We start from the raw sequence: 16,584 nt of genomic DNA, 5'->3' as shown, positions 1-16,584 counted from the left end.
TCATACATTTTTCCCTTTTACCATTGTTCCTTTTTCCCAAAATTTCGATTTGATTCTGGTTCTGTGATTTAGATATCGCACTTAAATATTATACTTCTAATGGCCTGAATTCTCCAGTCACGTGCCGTCAAACCGTTGCAGAAGATAGACAGAAGACAAGATAATGTAATCAGAAGACCAGCCAAACGTCAAACAGTGGAGAACAATGTGGCAAACATGATAGAAATATGGCATTTAATATTTTATTGTATTAATGTGAGGAACAGTACTGTCTCCTCAATGGAGCAGAAGCTTCACATGCATTTTGTTTTTGTTGATATACCAACTTTTGTACCTCAGTCAGGCATAAAAACGTTTTTGTGATATTTGAGCTGCTTTTTTTTTTTTTTTTATTTCCAGCATTTACATGCTTACTGTTTTTACGTGCACATTGAAAATGCGCATTAATAAAGGTGAATAGAAGCTGGGGTAGAGGTAAAGTCAGGGAATCCCCAAAGTACTTAAGATTCACCCTCTGGCAGCTATGAATGTAATACATACCATTTGTTGAGACCTTTCATTAAAAACAAAAATGTCAACCTCATGGTGGTGCTAGAGGAAACATTAGGGGATCAAAGTCAGTAGGATTCATCCTTGGGGGACTAAGAATGTCTGTACAAAATTTCATGTGAATCCGGAGGTATTTCAGTGAATCAACCAGACACTGCTCTCCCTAGAGCAAAATATATATACTTGTTTATCTAATATTTTAAGAATTAGAGCAATAAGTCTTCTCCATTTTTTCCAGCAGTTCCTATAAAGTAAATCTAACACAGATTTTGTGTCTTTTTTCACACTTATAGGCTGTAAAATCAACGAGGAACTCTTTTTCTTTTTTCCTCCCCACTGCACACATCTTATGCATTGCAGCATGTTAGCATAGCGTGACACGGTTCCCTACATAAGGGCAGACTGGTTGTTATTTTTACTGATGGGTGCCTAATGTGTCACGCAGTGATGCCAGTTGAGTCAGTGATTAGCTCCGGTTGATTACTCTCATAGTTCAGAGGGCTCAGGGGGGCAATGAGGGGAAGCCTTTTAAATCGATCTGTCAAAGACTAGAAGCCTTCTGAGGGCAATAGACACTAGATCATAATTCTAGTTGGCGTTCAGTTTTCTTTACTCGATATATAGAAGCCATGATCTGTCTGTGCACTGTCTTTGCTGTTGTTATCAGCTAGAGCATCGACATCCTCTTTTCCTCTGAGGTCACGATTATCGTTTTTCTCAGTAAGCAGGTCAGCGGTGCCATGCCCCGTGGCTCCTCTCCAGCTCGAGAATACTGCACAAACAGCATCATTTACAGTGCACCCTCAAACCACAAAGACTGAAAGAGGGGGGTGGGCGGCTGCTCATATTGTCTGAGAGCATGTATAGATATTTGGATGCAAGGGCCACAGCCTTCCTCTGAAAAACTGCTCAGAAGGAGCCTGCAGCTCAGTTTGGGCTTAGAAGAAGAAGAAGGTCATGCTAACTCTGGTTTTCAGAGCCATCGTTGATCTGAAATAATAATAATTCTTTAGTCCTTTTGAGGAGAATGATGTGTTTTTAACAATATATTTTTATGGCTTTCACTTACACAACAAATGAAAGAGGATGAAAACCACAGAAGAAAAGAAAAAAGTACAAAAGACCAAGTGATAAAAACGAACACAGAAAAAAAAAAAAGGTACATAACACCAGAGGTTACTATAGTAATGTGCTATATGAGTAAATTATGTAAAAGGAAACATTATGAAAAGGATCCCTACAGTGACAGACTTTTTTTGTTAAGGAGGAACAGAAATTCCTCAGAAATTTTACCTCACAGCTCATCATGAAACACACTTCATTCAAACATGACAGAAACTAAATAAAACTCACCAAAACCACCTAGGTTTGTCTTTCCATTGTTCATCAATAACCAACGCAGGGTTTATTGGGAAAAAAAAGCCTTGATTCACCACGATAGATGTGAAAATATCAGTAGAGTTTGTGATTGTTGTAGCAGTGGAAGGACAAACTAAGACTGTTTTGTTGAGTTTATTTTGTTTCTGTGAGGTTTGAATTTAGTGTATTTTTCAGTGAACTTCTAGATAAAAGTTACTGTATTTGTCAGTGGAGTCTGGTTGCCTTGAGGAGAATGATATATAACAGCTCATTCATTTTAAACAAAAAGGAACTTACTTTTTAACAAGAAGACCTGTGTCTGTAGGGATGCTTTCCACTAGGTTGTTAGACACTTAAAATAACAGTCTGAGCCTGTAAAAAAAACAAAAAAAACAAAACAAGTGCTTTTAGCGGATGTACTTTGGCCATAAAGATTAAATTGCATCCCATTTCTGCTGGCTGCAGTGGTCCCACTGGACCAGTTTCACAAAATGCTGCAGCTATTAGTCACTCAGACATTTTTCAACCTGGACCACGTATTCCCATGTTTTGTGTCAAAGTTTTTCTTTAATAGAGTAAATGAGCAGAAAATACAGATGCCGGTTAGTCACACAGGCCTCTCTGTTGGCAGATGTGCACATGAGACTTATTGTTGGCTCCCCTGTGGGATAGATAATGAACAAATCTGGTAGTTAGTGTTTCTTTTATTTTTTTGTATTGTAACACACTTTCACACATCACAGCGACCCACTTCCGCAGGATCAGATTTACGACCACAGACCACAGCTGACAGGTAAAGTGTGATATTTTTAAACCATGTGCTTCACACCACATACTTTGATCTCAGATCGAGAGCGAGGAGGCACCGTCCACCTTCTGGCGACAGAGTTTGAACCATGTGTGCACATATATTGATATGTGCATTAATATGCGTGGAACATGCAACACGGCAGCCCCGTACGATCTGGTTTCACCGTCAAGATGCAAACGGAAATGTGAAACTGAGGCTGCGGTTACAGCGGCGGCAGCAGCTGTCTGTGTTCTTTTCCATGAGAAAATATATTTTGAAGCTGTCGTTATCCTGAACTGTCTTACCGTGTTTCTTACTTGCAGTAATGCGTCCCCCCCCCACCCTGCTGCTTTGACATTGCCCTAGTTTTCTGTCTCTGTGTTGTCGTTTAATGTGGCTCTGTGATATCTATTCGTGGCACGCAGATTCTGTACTCCTTCACTTGTTTTCCTCTGCCTCGGCCTTGTGTTCATGATTAACCTCATTATCTGTTCAGTGATCTCTGTGAAACCTCAGCGTTGTCGAATCTCGAGCTCATCTTCATGATAGTAAGTTACACGTCGTACTGTGATACTGTGCGGGACAGGAGTGCTCCAGTGTGAAGGGAAACAAGGTGAATGTGAGGGATGGTATAGATATATTTAAATAGGTCAAACCAGACCACTGCCCTCTTTCTTTTATTATCTCTTCTTTTCTCTCTCAGCATGGAGTACAGGCATGGCCGATAGTGTGTGCTCCTTTACAGTACACGACAGAACTCATGTCATTTTGTGTCCTTATGTTTAAAGGCTGATTTTATACTATATTTTGGCTGTTTTTTTTGTTTGTGGCACTCAGCGTCAATCCCATTTGTTGCTGCTGAAGACGTCATTTTCTGGAAGCAGGTCACAAAAATATAATTTCATTTAAAAAGGCTCAGTAATTTCCAATGTGCTGCATGTCTGTACATGCTGGTAGAGGGATACATCCACTGTGACTTTCTCTAAGGTTTCTTACATTTTTGTCCCTGTTAAATGGGATTTTTTTCACTGAGTTTTTCCTTCCCCCCAAAAAAGGGTTGAAGGACAGAGGGTGTTGTGCCTGATATGGATTGTAAAACCCTCTGAGGAAAATTGTGATTTTGGACTTTAAATTAATAAAGTTTGACTATTTTCAGCTGTGGAGTAATTTACATGTCGCACTCTAGGGAGTGGTTTCACAGCAGCAGTGTGTGTGGGGTTGAGGTAAAAAATTAATATATAATATTGCCCTGGTTCATCATTATTAATGACCCAGTGCAACAGTGTGGCTCACTGATGTGTTCGTAATAGTTTTTGGCCAACATTGGAAATGAATATCAAACTTAAAATACACAGACACTGTTTCTATAAACACTGTTTCTATAACCTTAACCCTGAATTCATATGGACAAAATAAGACTGTTTAATGTCAGTGTTATTAAATTAAAATGATTTTTTTTTCTTTCAGATTTGCTACCAAAGAGCCCAACGGTTTGTTACTCTACAACGGCCGCTTCAATGAGAAACATGACTTCATCGCCATGGAAATCATCAATGAGCAGATACAGCTCACCTTCTCTGCAGGTAAACAGGGTTTTGGTTTATTCATTCTTGATCATGATCATTTTATAAGTTGGTCTTTTATTAGTTTCCTGAGTGTGTTGTTCTTATTCACCTGTTCGACTGTTTCCCAGGTGAGACCAAAACTACAGTTTCACCGTACATCTTCGGAGGTGTCAGCGACGGCCAGTGGCACGTGGTGGAGGTCCACTATTACAACAAGGTATGATCCAGAATATATTAACACGGACTCCTCAAACACCATGTGCTTACGGAGCCTGATTTGCACGATGATTTGGATTAGGTTTTTAAATCTCCAGGAAGTTTCATTTGTTGTATTATTCTTCACCGTGCAGAGGAGCTTGCATACTGACAAGGGCTTTACGTTATTAAATATTATCTTGCTTTTTATACATTTGCATTTCAAATAAATTAACTATGTGAAAAGTGAGAACTCTCAGTTTTGCTTGCCCAAAGGAATAGTTTTACATATTGGGAACTTACTTGCTTTCTTTCAGACAGTTGGATGAGAAAACTGATGCCACTTTCACATCTGTGTGTCAAACATGAGGCTACCACCAGCACATGGTTAGCTTAACTAACTAACTAACTAACTAACTAACTGCTAGCTTGGCTCCTTCAGAAGACCACCTATCATTTAATCTTGGTATCAGCACCTCTAAAACTCACTAATAGTTCAGGAGGTAGAGTGGGTTGTCCTCTAATCTGAAGGTCGTTGGTTTGATCCCCAGCTTCTCCAGGCTACATGTTCGAGATGGCTGTGCCACTGGTGTGTGAGTGTTTATGTGGTTGAGTTTGCGTAGTTGAATTCTTGATGAGCAGACTGGCATTGTGCTCGTAGTGGATGAACATGTGCATGAATGGGCGAATCCTGACCAGTAGTGTAAAATGTTTTGGTCATGGACGGATTATGGATGATTTTGTGCTGATTCTGTTGCTGTTAGATGGAGCCAGGTTAGCTGTTTTCCCCTGTTTCTAGTCTTTATGCTAAGCTAACTGGCTGCTGGTTGTAGCCTCATATTTGCTGTACAGACATGAGGCTCAGCAAGAAAGCAAGTTAGTGTATTTACCAAAATGTTAAACTATTCCTTTAATTTAGGGTTAACAACATGGTGAACCATTACAATGTTATGATGAGGTTTTCCTGCTTTTAATTATCATACACTGGCCGACATACCTTTGGTTAAATCTGTCTGTCGCTGCTCCCCTCGTCAGGTGTGGCAGCACAATACCAGACATAGTTACTGAAGATATTTCAGAATGAAATCAGGTCACAAGTTTGATCCCCTGCAGACGACAGAGAGCGTAGTTTTATTGTACCAAATGTGGCAGCGATGACTGACAGCTGGCGCACTTTCTCAATAAAAAGCTTTGTCTTCAGGACCTCCACAGAGGACAAACTGTAGTGGGTGTAAACCAGCGTGCAGACAGGAAACTGTGAGCTGTGTAAGTTTGTTGTACTGTCTCTTTAGTGCTGCTGCTCTGTCAGACTAAAGAATCGCTGCTGACAGTCTGATGATCTGGAAGAGAGCCAACATGCCAACTAGACACTGACGGAGGGGGAGACTCAGACAAGAGGAGGAGGAGGAGGGGTGAATGAATGAAAGCTAGAGAGTGTGAAGGCAGTGTTTTTCTAGACATGCTCAGACTGGACTAAATATGTTTTGATTAATACATTTCTCTATAAGAACAACACAACGGCTCAATCAGTGGAGGAATGTATGGAGCTGTTGTCTTTGCTCTCTCACTGCTTTCCCAGCCAGGACCAACAACACAGGATGTCACATTTTAGTCTATTGAGGAAGTCACTTTGCATCATAAAGATGTTGCCAGGCAACACCCCCGCTGCTCACATTTTCTATTCAGCGTCTATGATAACACGACTGTGTCAGATTTTGGGGGGGATCTTGTCGACTTTCGGGTGAAAACTAGCCGTTTCTTTGCCAAGGAGGCATTATGGTCTCATTAATCAATTTGGTACAAAACCCTAAAATCAAATGACTCTGATTCTTTTGTTGTTTGCCTGACCTGGTAGTGTTACATCCGTAAGTGTGCTGCAAGTTTGAAGATGATTCTGTTAAGGTGATATTTGCATGTACAGTATGAGCTCTAGAGTATTTATTTTTTCTGACAGCTTTTTCCTTTTACTCTGTAAATTGTAACTCTAATATCTGTACTTTGTAGTCCTTACATTTTCGCCATTCCTTACATTTTGGCACAGACTCTTTGCCTTAGTTTTAATGCATTTTAGGGGATTTATTGATTATTTTTAACATCACAACTGATTTCAACCTAAATGGACAGGACAATAACACTAATAAATTAGAAAAGACAAAAGAGACAGAGAGACTCAACTGCAGAGAAAAGGTGATGTTGCACACAAACAGCTGGTGGGAAAGTCTTTCAGAGGGCGACTCTTTACTTTACTACTTTGAATACATTTCAGAGGTTGTACTTTGTCACTTTTACTTGAGTGAAGAAGTTTAATCAGGGTCTGTTTTTACAGAAGTGTCTGTACTTCTTCTTGAGTCAATAATGTGTGTATGTACCGTTTTGCTCGCTGCGTGTCTGAAACATGCTTTTCTATGGAGCTGAATTCCAGCTGATTTGATGACATATAAATTAATGTATGAAGTAACTCTCATTAATTGATGATCCATTAAACATTAACTAATCACATAAACTCAAAGTAACTCGGTAAGTTCTTAATGGTGAGCAAGCAGAATTCATTCATGTCCTACATTAAATCATTATGAATTATGCATTACGTTACATATATGATAAGTTACATTATATATAGAGAGAGTATTTGATTATATACAGTGGTGGAATAAGTACTCAAATCCTAAAACTACTACTTACTACATAGTATAAAAGTTAAAGTCCTGTATTCAGAACTTGACTCCAATAATTATATGCAAGTATTATCAGCCAAAAATAAAAGTAGTGGTCGTTGTGCACTGAAATGATCCCTGTCTGTCTTTTTCTATCATATATGATATATATATTTTTTAATATTACTGCTGCATTAATGAATGTGTTGTATTTTACTGCTGTAAATGTTTAAGGTTTAGCTCATTTTAACTACTTTATACACTGTTGGGTAGTTAAATCTGCAGCAGTGCACCATATTCTGTAATATTTTCATATGTTTTTAGCATTACTTTAATGTGAGAACCATATATCTCAGTCAACAGTTCATGAGCTCAGAACACAGCCCTGTTTTCAGCTTTGTGGCAGTGCATTTTGCAGCTAATCCAAATTATTTATTTGTCTTAGGAGGACAGGAAGGGTATTAAAATTGTATTCTGCAAAATAACAAGTGACTAAAGCTGTCACATAAATGTAGTGGAGTACAGTTCAATATTTGTCTCTTAGTGGAGTAGAAGTATAAAGTTGGATAAAATGGAAATACTCAAGTAAATTACAAGTACCTTAAATTTGTACTTGAGTAAATGTACTTGGTTATATTCCACCACTGATTATATATGTTTTGTACCTGTGTCATGGAGGTTAAACAGGGTAATTAGAATTTTCATTATATCGAATTGCTTCCTTTCAGCACTAAACATCCCAGAGGTTTCCGGGGTCCAACCCCTCGCTCTAGCTGAACTAATCCTCCCGTCCTCCTCTCATGTTCCACATCCTGTGAGTCGCTGAGGTAGAAACATGGCTCCTCCCACTGGAGGTATCCCATGGTGGCCCACTCTGACCCGTCCCTGTCCGCAGGGGGTGGGGCAGGGTGAGGCGGGGAGGGGGCATTTTAGATTGAAATGTGGCTTTCAGGATGGCGGGGGACTGTGGAGAATGGCAATGACCGCTGCCTTTGTGTTTGCCTCTGCTTCCTTTGGGACCATGGGCAGTGAATGATGCGGCCCCGGGGAAGGTGCCCCTCACTCTCTGTTCTCCAGCGGGGACAGAAAAGCGGAGCAGGAGAGGAGCGAAAGGAGGGTAAAGAAAAGCAGAGAGACGTATTGACTCGGGCTTTGAACGGGGACGCTGCGCTTCAGGGCCGACCCCTCTTGTTGCTATGGTTTTTCCAGTCAATCTTAGATCCCATATTTGTGTTGCTTGCTGCCATGCTCCTCCAGCGCAACCCCTGTCAGCCCCTGTGACAGGGAACTCATATTCCCATAATCCCCTGTAGCTGTGGGTGAGAGCAGTGTTTAATGTGGTCTTGAGCAAATATGTGCGTTCCAATCAGCGCTGACAGGACAGGGTTTTGTGTGGCAGAAAGACGTCCTGACAGACAGTCATTATTGGAGAGTCAACAGCCGTGACTGATGACAGCGGAGGTCAGTGAAAGGAGCGTCCAATCTGGAGCACTGCCTGCTTCAGAGCTTTCACAGCGACGGGAAAACCGTGGAAAAAAGCATGTCGGATGATTTCACCTTTGGCAGTTCACACCGCATGTTTGCTTGTTTCATCATCAACAAATTTGTAACAAATTGGAGCATTAACAGAAAAGTCAAAGCCACCTTCAGAGTCTGTTTCCGTCTACTTAACATTTCAGTGCTGAGCAGTAAGTGATGGGACTTCCTGTGGGAACACAGCTTGATAACAGGGCCTGTTGTAGAGGAAGAAAACTCAGTCACCTGAACTGCAGACTGAGGAGTAATCTGGCATAATAATGAAACCTTAAGCATCTTGACAGCACTCATCATGTATTTTCTCAGTCTGAGTTTTAAGATGGCCATATTTTTTAACCTTTTTTATTCAGGAAGAGTTCACTGAGAGGAAGTCTCTCCTTGGCAGGAATGCCATGATCACATTCACACGGTTACGCTCATTCACACCTGGAAGCTGCTCAGTACAACCGCAGTTTGATCTGCTGACCAATGAGCAGTGACCCACCAGTCACAAGCGTGCTTTTCCCACCTTTAGGACCACTGCCCCATCATGATCCGCTGTGTTTCATTTTATGTTTTAGTGGTTTATATTTTATTTTAATTATTTTATTTATATACATTATTATCTCAATAACTATTGGACGGATTGTCTTGGATCTTTGTACAGACATTCGTGGTTACCGGATGATGTTTTGATTTATCCTGTGAAATATCTCAAGTTTTGTTTGATGGATTGGCACAAAATTTGGCACAGATATTCATTATGCTCAAACAGTGAATGCTATTCACATTGATGATCTTTGACTAACCCTAAATTAGGCTGTCATTTGATTTTGTGTAAAAATGACTCCACTGTTGGACAGATAACAGATGCAATGCAATGGATGAATGGTAATAGTAACTTGAAATTACTTCGATTTATCACCAAATATCTACAAAACAAATGACATTACCCTCAGCCTTTGTCTTAAGTGCTAATTAGCAAATGTTAGCATGCTAAAGCTTCTTTCCAAATTGCATATGTTTTCTTTTTACTTAGTATACACTATGTGTTACAATGGGGACAACCTACTTCATATAACTTTGTGTATTGAACTTTGACCCTCTTACTCATACATACAGAAAAGGATATCCAGGAAAGCATGGCTTATGTACTGCAAAATCGTGGTATTTTTGCCATACAGCATGTATTGGGACATACTAAATCTTTTTGTGGCATATTAAATAGTAGGGCAGTATGATTTTTTCAAACCCAACCTGTGATGTTGAACAAGGGAAACTTTATACCAGCTGAGCATGTTAGCATTGTCATTGAGGGCATGTTCGCATGCTAACTTTAGCATGTAGCTGTGTCTAGATACATCCTTATAGAGCAGTTTTCATCATAACCAACCTTAGGTGCATAACACTAACCAAGCCATAACCATGTTTAATTTGCCACAATCATAATATTTGCCTAATCTTTACCATGTAGTTGCCTTGCACAGATATTCTGAGAGTGGATAAAAAAAATACACTGGTTTCAAACGTTATATCAGGTTTTGCAGAATCATCCAATACTGATGTTCTCGTCTGGGGTTGAGAAAACTGTATCTTCGGTGGTGAACTCATCCTGCATTCAAAACTGTAACTAGGAAGTTCAAATTATGACATCATCCAAATTCTCCACAAACAATAGACCACTTTATACCTACAGTTATTTATTCCTCACTGTTTGGTGTCATGTCGCAACAGGCTGTTTCGACAGGAATCACAAAAATAATTACAAAGATGAAGTTCTGTTATATCCTTCCACGAACAGTGGCTTAATTAACTGACATTTCTGTTTCATCAGGAATGATTAAGCGATGCAGGTGTTGTGGTGTTAGCGTGGTGTTTTGATAACACACAGCCAGAGGGTTATTATTGGCCTCGTTCACATCACTAACACTCAGCACACTGTGATCACAAGACACAAAGTGAGTGCAGGAATTTAACTAACTGCAGCCTCTCAGTTACAGAGTCATATTATTAGAGGCTCACAGAGATTTAATCTAATCTGCTGTATGAAAAAAATCATGTGAGAGAAATTTAATTGTGGCTGTGCCTTTGGGCTAGAATTACATTTGTCATTACTGTGTTCCTTGATGAACCGTGTTTTGTCTTAATAGATTTCCTGTGCTAGAGCTGCTAAAGATGTTGCTCCAGCCAGTGAAATCTACTGTGCATCTCCAACTGGCTGTTGTTTTTCTGAGCTTTTAAATGAAGGGATCAGACGGCAAAGACGGGACCTCAGTCAGGAAATTATCATTCCTGAAAGCCGTGCAGTCAGTGTTGGAGATCTATTTTAGTGTAACCTCATCATCCAGATAATACACGCGTAATATCTGTGTTCAACTCTTCATATCATCTCTGCACATGTAGACCAGCTAATTCCTGCCTAAATCCTGTCTGACCAGCTGACGGCTCAGCAGCCAGTCCCCGCCTGCCTGCAGGCCGCCGGGAGCGAGGACGGTCACTACTCGCCTCTCAGCTCGCGACACCAGCTTGAACCCACACTTAGGGTTAATATGAGCTCTACGTGACCTCAGAGAAACTGCCCAGTGTGAAAAGAGGTCACGACCTTTTATTGACAGGATCATCTTTCTCTCCCCCGCAGACCCCTCCCCCTTTTGTTGCTGCCCCTATTGATTTCTCTGACAATGAAGAAGACCCTTTGTCGACAGGGACGATGTCCTGCAGAGAGCAAGCTCCTCTCCCGTGTGTGTGTGTGTGTGTGTGTGTGTGTGTGTGTGCTTGCCAGCCGTTGCCTTTAGCTCTAGCTGTTATGACATGAATTATTAAAACACTGAACAACAGTGAGCTAAACATGAACAGCGATTGAACCAAGTGTGATGCAAAAGATCATTTATGTGCTTGTTGTTGTTTCCCCGGTTTTTAATCTGGTTCATGAAGTGACGTCCAAGCTTAGTGCTGGCTGAGATTCCCACAAGTTTCTGTACTGCTTTATGGATTAATCTGTTGCTAAATGCCACAGAATAATGGAGATATTTTCATAAGAAGCTATTTATAAATGCCGTGTGACCAAAATACTTCAGCACCTTAAAAATAGCAACACGACATGATGGGGTTTTTTTTCCCTCAATGTGTCATGATCTTTATGCTGACAAACCTTTTGGGAATCTCAAATGAATGTGACATTATAGGATGATCTTCTTTTATCTGTTCATCTAAATCAATTTTTACTGTTTCTGCTGTACTGAACTACACTATTTCAAGCAGGCATATGTGTTAGGACTGTACAGTTAATCAGAATATAGAAATTAGAGCTGCAATTATTAACGATTATGAATAAATTATTAAATTAATCGCCAACTATTTTGATAATTGATTAATCGGTTTGAGAAATGTTTTAAGAAGGAAAAGTCAAAGTATGGCATCTTTGGGTTCTGGGAAAAACAAGACATTTTAAGTTGTCATCTTGGGATTTGGGAATCACTGAGTGACATTTTTCACCATTTTTATTTTATAGACCAAACAATAATGGATTCATTGAGAAAGTAATCAGATTAATTAACAATGAAAATAATTGTTGGTTGCAGCCCCAAATTGCAGAAAATGCTAAAGGAAAAATCTGTGACAATGATGATGACGTACTATAGAGCTGCAGAGATGTTATTATTCTGATGGTGTTATTCTGTGATTAATCCTCTCAATTGTGTAAAAGCACAAAAAACAGAAATGCATTGTTAAATTCTCTGTTGAATGCAAAGAAAAACACAATCAAGGAGCCACAAACATTTGTCCAGATTCTCAAGTGTACACAAAGACTTCAGTGTGCATATCACAGTGAGGCAGCGAGGCATTTTGCATTCTTAAGCCTCGTTGTTTTTACCAGTTCTTCCCTGGAAACATAAGGAAGGCGTTCTATAATCTATCTTGATTCTCATGAGTTTTCTCTCTCACTCTGCAGCCGATCTTAAACCAGGCCGGCCTGCCGCAGGGCCCCTCGGACCAGAAGGTCGTCGTAGTGACCGTGGACAACTGCGACACCTCTGTGGCCCTCAGATTTGGTCACATGATCGGAAACTACACCTGCTCCGCTCAGGGCAGCCAATCAGGATCCAAAAAGTAAGTTCATAGAACGTACATCAGCAGAATGTAGTTCAGATTGTTTCTGGTAATTATCAATAGTCATTGTAATACCTACAGTAAATTGGGGAAGCAGAGATGATTAGTGGTGTAAGAAGCTACACAATTCACTGCTGTGGACGGGGCCAGTAGCAAAACATATTAATAAAGTCAATATCCATTTAAGTATATGATATATTAAAATATTTTAATCACTTTACCTTGCTGTCAGACAGCCTGTTCTGACAGGAAATCAACATTATATAAGCCAAATATTGCTCACTTAAAAGTGAACAAATCTTTTTGACAAAATCGATCATTTTATCTCACAGAACACTGGATTTGCAGGTCTACCTGTGACAGTTTATTTGTGTTGTTGTGTGACTTTGGTGAATCTGAACTAACCTTTAAAACACAAAAGTCACACAATAACACAAACAAACTAATCTATTGAGGCAGCAAGTAGACCAGCAGTTCCAATTTTGGAGGAGGGAAAATGACTGTTTTTGCCAAAGGAGGCTGGTTACTTTGGAGGGAGTGATATTTGTTGCATATTACAGCGGGTTAACAACGGAAAAGGCTGTCTGACGACAAGAGAAAGCAGTGAAAGCATTCGAAATATAGCATACACTCAAGCTGAAATTGATTTTTTTAGTCAGCTGAAGTATGTTTTTCTTCTGCAACCCTGTCCACAGCACTATGTTACTTAGATTTGTCCACCACCACCAGTATTCCTGCTGGCTCTCCAAACTGGGGTTGTGTCCTCATACAACCCTACTTCAAATAATCCAAACTGTCCCTTTAAGATGTGGAAGATAAATCTTATTTTTGCAGCAGGAATTTCAAAAATAACCTTCTGCTCTTTGCCTTGTATTTCCCCTCATTACTTCTGTGTTGACTTCAGTAATTTACTTGATTACTTTTTCTTGCAGTTGGCTCATTAAGAGAGAGAGTAAACTTGTTTTGAAATGAAGTTCCACATCTCCAGGGTTTTAGCTAAGCTTTGCTTTTTTCCTTTATAGGGATGTTTATCCTTTTTTTTCTGTTTTCGTCTCCAGGGGCAGAAATAACACTGCAAAACTATCTCTGTGATGAATTTTTCATGCATCTCTCCCTCCCCCTTATTAGTGTTGATGATGTAAAGGCAGAGCAAAACTCCTGGTGCATAAATGTTCATGGCTTCTGTGTTTTCAGATCACTGGACCTGACCGGCCCCCTGCTCCTCGGAGGAGTTCCCAAACTCCCAGAGGACTTTCCCATTCGCAACCGGCAGTTCGTGGGCTGCATGAAGAACCTGCGTATCGACAACCAGCACATCGACATGGCCAGCTTCATCGCTAACAACGGCACTCTGCCAGGTACCTTTTGACCTGCTATTTGGTGTCTGAAGCTCATCTTTTACTTAATGTCTTAAACCTGGCACTGTTCTGCAGTCAGACAATGTTTTGTTGTTGGTTCATCCAAGTGAGGGAGACAGGCAGAGGCAAGAAAATAACAATGAGCATAATGAGCACAGCGGGGAAGTGGGAAATGATCATTGTACCTGCTATGAATACTTTATCACAATCTAACTCTTTGCACCTTTGATGAAATAATGAGGCAGAGTAGATCAAACAGATGGATCAACCTCTCATTCTGTCGCTCTCTTAGGATGTTCTGCCAGAAGACATTTCTGCAACACCAACCCGTGTCTGAACGGAGGAACCTGCGTGAACCTGTGGGGCTCCTTCAGCTGTGATTGCCCACTTGGATTTGGAGGGAGAAACTGTGAAAGAGGTGAGTGAGTCAAGTGGAAAAGTGTTGAGCGTTAATCAGAGTGGAAAATATGAGATGAGACTGGTGACAAAGGAGCAGCCTGTGTTGTTGAATGTTGTTAGTAACACTTCATAATGATATAATAACCACCAATAATAAATGATGAATTGGTTCATTTTAATTAATTACATTAATTAAACTTTAGTTAATAATTATTTCACTATTAACAAACAAATGTTTATATTATGTTTATATTAAGCAATTGTAGTTTTATTACAAAGATCAGTTGCAACTTTATTTTGGCCATCCAGACAAAGTTTATAGCATAGTATAATGATTGATTAACTAAAGTTTAATTGATTATCAGTTTACCAATAATGGTTATTATAAAGTGTCCTCGAATAGCTGCTAAATAATGGCTGGTAAGATGCACTTTAGACAGGAGTGGGATCAGTACAGCAATGACAGTGTTTTTACACGGAAAGAAACAACATGTATTGCATTTAATGTGGAATTTAATTTAAAAGAGGCACAAATGAAAAGAGATTTGTCACAGGCGGCATTTCACAAAGTTTATTAAGCTTCTCTTCACTCAACAACTCTCAAGAGTGCAGTGATTTTTAAAGGAAGTCTGTGGATTTTGCAGTTAGAAAGCAGGTAAGAGAGGCCAAACGTGTAATTTGCACGACAGTGAACCAAATGATGTACTTACAGGATGTCAGTTGAGGTAAGTGGATCCTCAATGTGGCCCAGGACACAACTGAAAGAACGTGGTTACATGCAGTCCAGACCACCTCTGAATATGGTCTGAGCGATTGGATCTCAAGTGTGTCCTCAATGTCTCTCGCGCGCATTCACACCTTTACTCGGAGCTGTCCACCACACACGTGATCGGATCACCTAAGACGCACAACCAAGGTGTAAACAGGCTCTGGTGACCTGCGACTGAACTCATCGTTAAGTATAAAGCTGTTGTCGACCCGTCCATCGGGTCAAAATGAGCACAGTGGAGACAGAAACTCACTGCTGCAGAAACTGCTGCATTTGCATTTGAAAATAGCAGGTGGAAAACCAACTGTGTGCACTGCAGCTGTTTGTACTGCAGCTTGTTGAGAACACCTGACTTGATTTCAGACATTCATACTCATGATTAGTGCTTTTAATGCCTAAATTATGACATAATCAGTATTAGCTGTGAGAAACGAGCAGCTCCAGTGGAATTTTCTCTGGTTTAGACTGATTGCTTTTTGACATTTGAAGACATATAGTACATTACTTATGTTTCTGTCCCCGCCTTCTCTGGTGTCTGTTTTTGTTCCACCTGATCCGCTGCAGCTGTTATCTGTGCTGATTTATGGTTTACAGCAATTTGAGAAGACACGGAGGAATGTAAACGACTGCGGCAAAACAACACAGTTTTTGTTGTTAACTCAAAGAAGTAAAAAGATTTATTTTAGAGCAATTTTTCATGCAGATCAGATGTTAAAGGGGGGATGAGAGCTTGTTCTGCAGGGAGGCAGGGACAGATATTTAAATAGGGAGGGATGTGTTTCTTTGAGCACATAGGTCTGAGGAAAATGTAGTGTGATCGCATGTTACTGATCTCTAGAGGGGATTTAATGAGTGTTAATAACCTGAATATATTATAATCAGCAACAGTCTTGAACAATCATCAACACTGTTAGAGCTGCCTTTTAAAGTGCAGTTGTTTATGGATGTATGTGCATTGGATTTGTGAAGAGCTGATCAGTGAGTCAACAGAAAGTTAATAAGGTTGCTGTTATAGTTTTGAAAAATGCAAAATATTCTTGGGTTCCAGCTCCTCAAAGGTGAAGATGTCTTGCTTTTCTTTTGTCTTAAATGATAGTAAACTCAATATTTTTGGACATAACAAGTGATTTGAATCTGTCACTTTTAGCTTTGTGAATTTTTCTTTGTGATGGACATTTTTCACTATTTTCTTACATTTAGTAGACAAAATTGATCATGAAAATAGATGCAGCCCTTGTATGGTGTGTGTACACATATGTCCTGTATTTAACAGGGTAAAAACCCCTTTGAGATTAAAATATCTTTTTTAAGAGTGACTTGG

The 16,584-nt window shown here is 39.9% G+C and overlaps 1 protein-coding gene across 2 annotated transcripts in view; it reads left to right on the top strand.

The window, feature by feature from the left end:
* The window catches only part of celsr2 (cadherin, EGF LAG seven-pass G-type receptor 2), an 86,513-nt gene that overhangs the window by 45,861 nt on the left and 24,068 nt on the right, over nt 1–16,584 (top strand). For both annotated transcript variants that reach the window (XM_084734138.1, XM_084734130.1), the window contains exons 4-8: nt 4,166–4,281; nt 4,392–4,480; nt 12,580–12,737; nt 13,932–14,095; nt 14,388–14,513. In XM_084734138.1, coding sequence (XP_084590264.1) covers nt 4,166–4,281; nt 4,392–4,480; nt 12,580–12,737; nt 13,932–14,095; nt 14,388–14,513 — 653 coding nt within the window. The remainder of the gene's footprint in view (nt 1–4,165; nt 4,282–4,391; nt 4,481–12,579; nt 12,738–13,931; nt 14,096–14,387; nt 14,514–16,584) is intronic.

This window comes from Lutjanus erythropterus, chromosome 2, assembly GCF_056507025.1.
Source record: "Lutjanus erythropterus isolate fLutEry1 chromosome 2, fLutEry1.hap2, whole genome shotgun sequence".
NCBI lineage: Eukaryota > Metazoa > Chordata > Actinopteri > Lutjaniformes > Lutjanidae > Lutjanus > Lutjanus erythropterus.
Note: the sequence above shows the minus strand (reverse complement) of the source record. Positions and strands in the feature narration are given on the sequence as shown.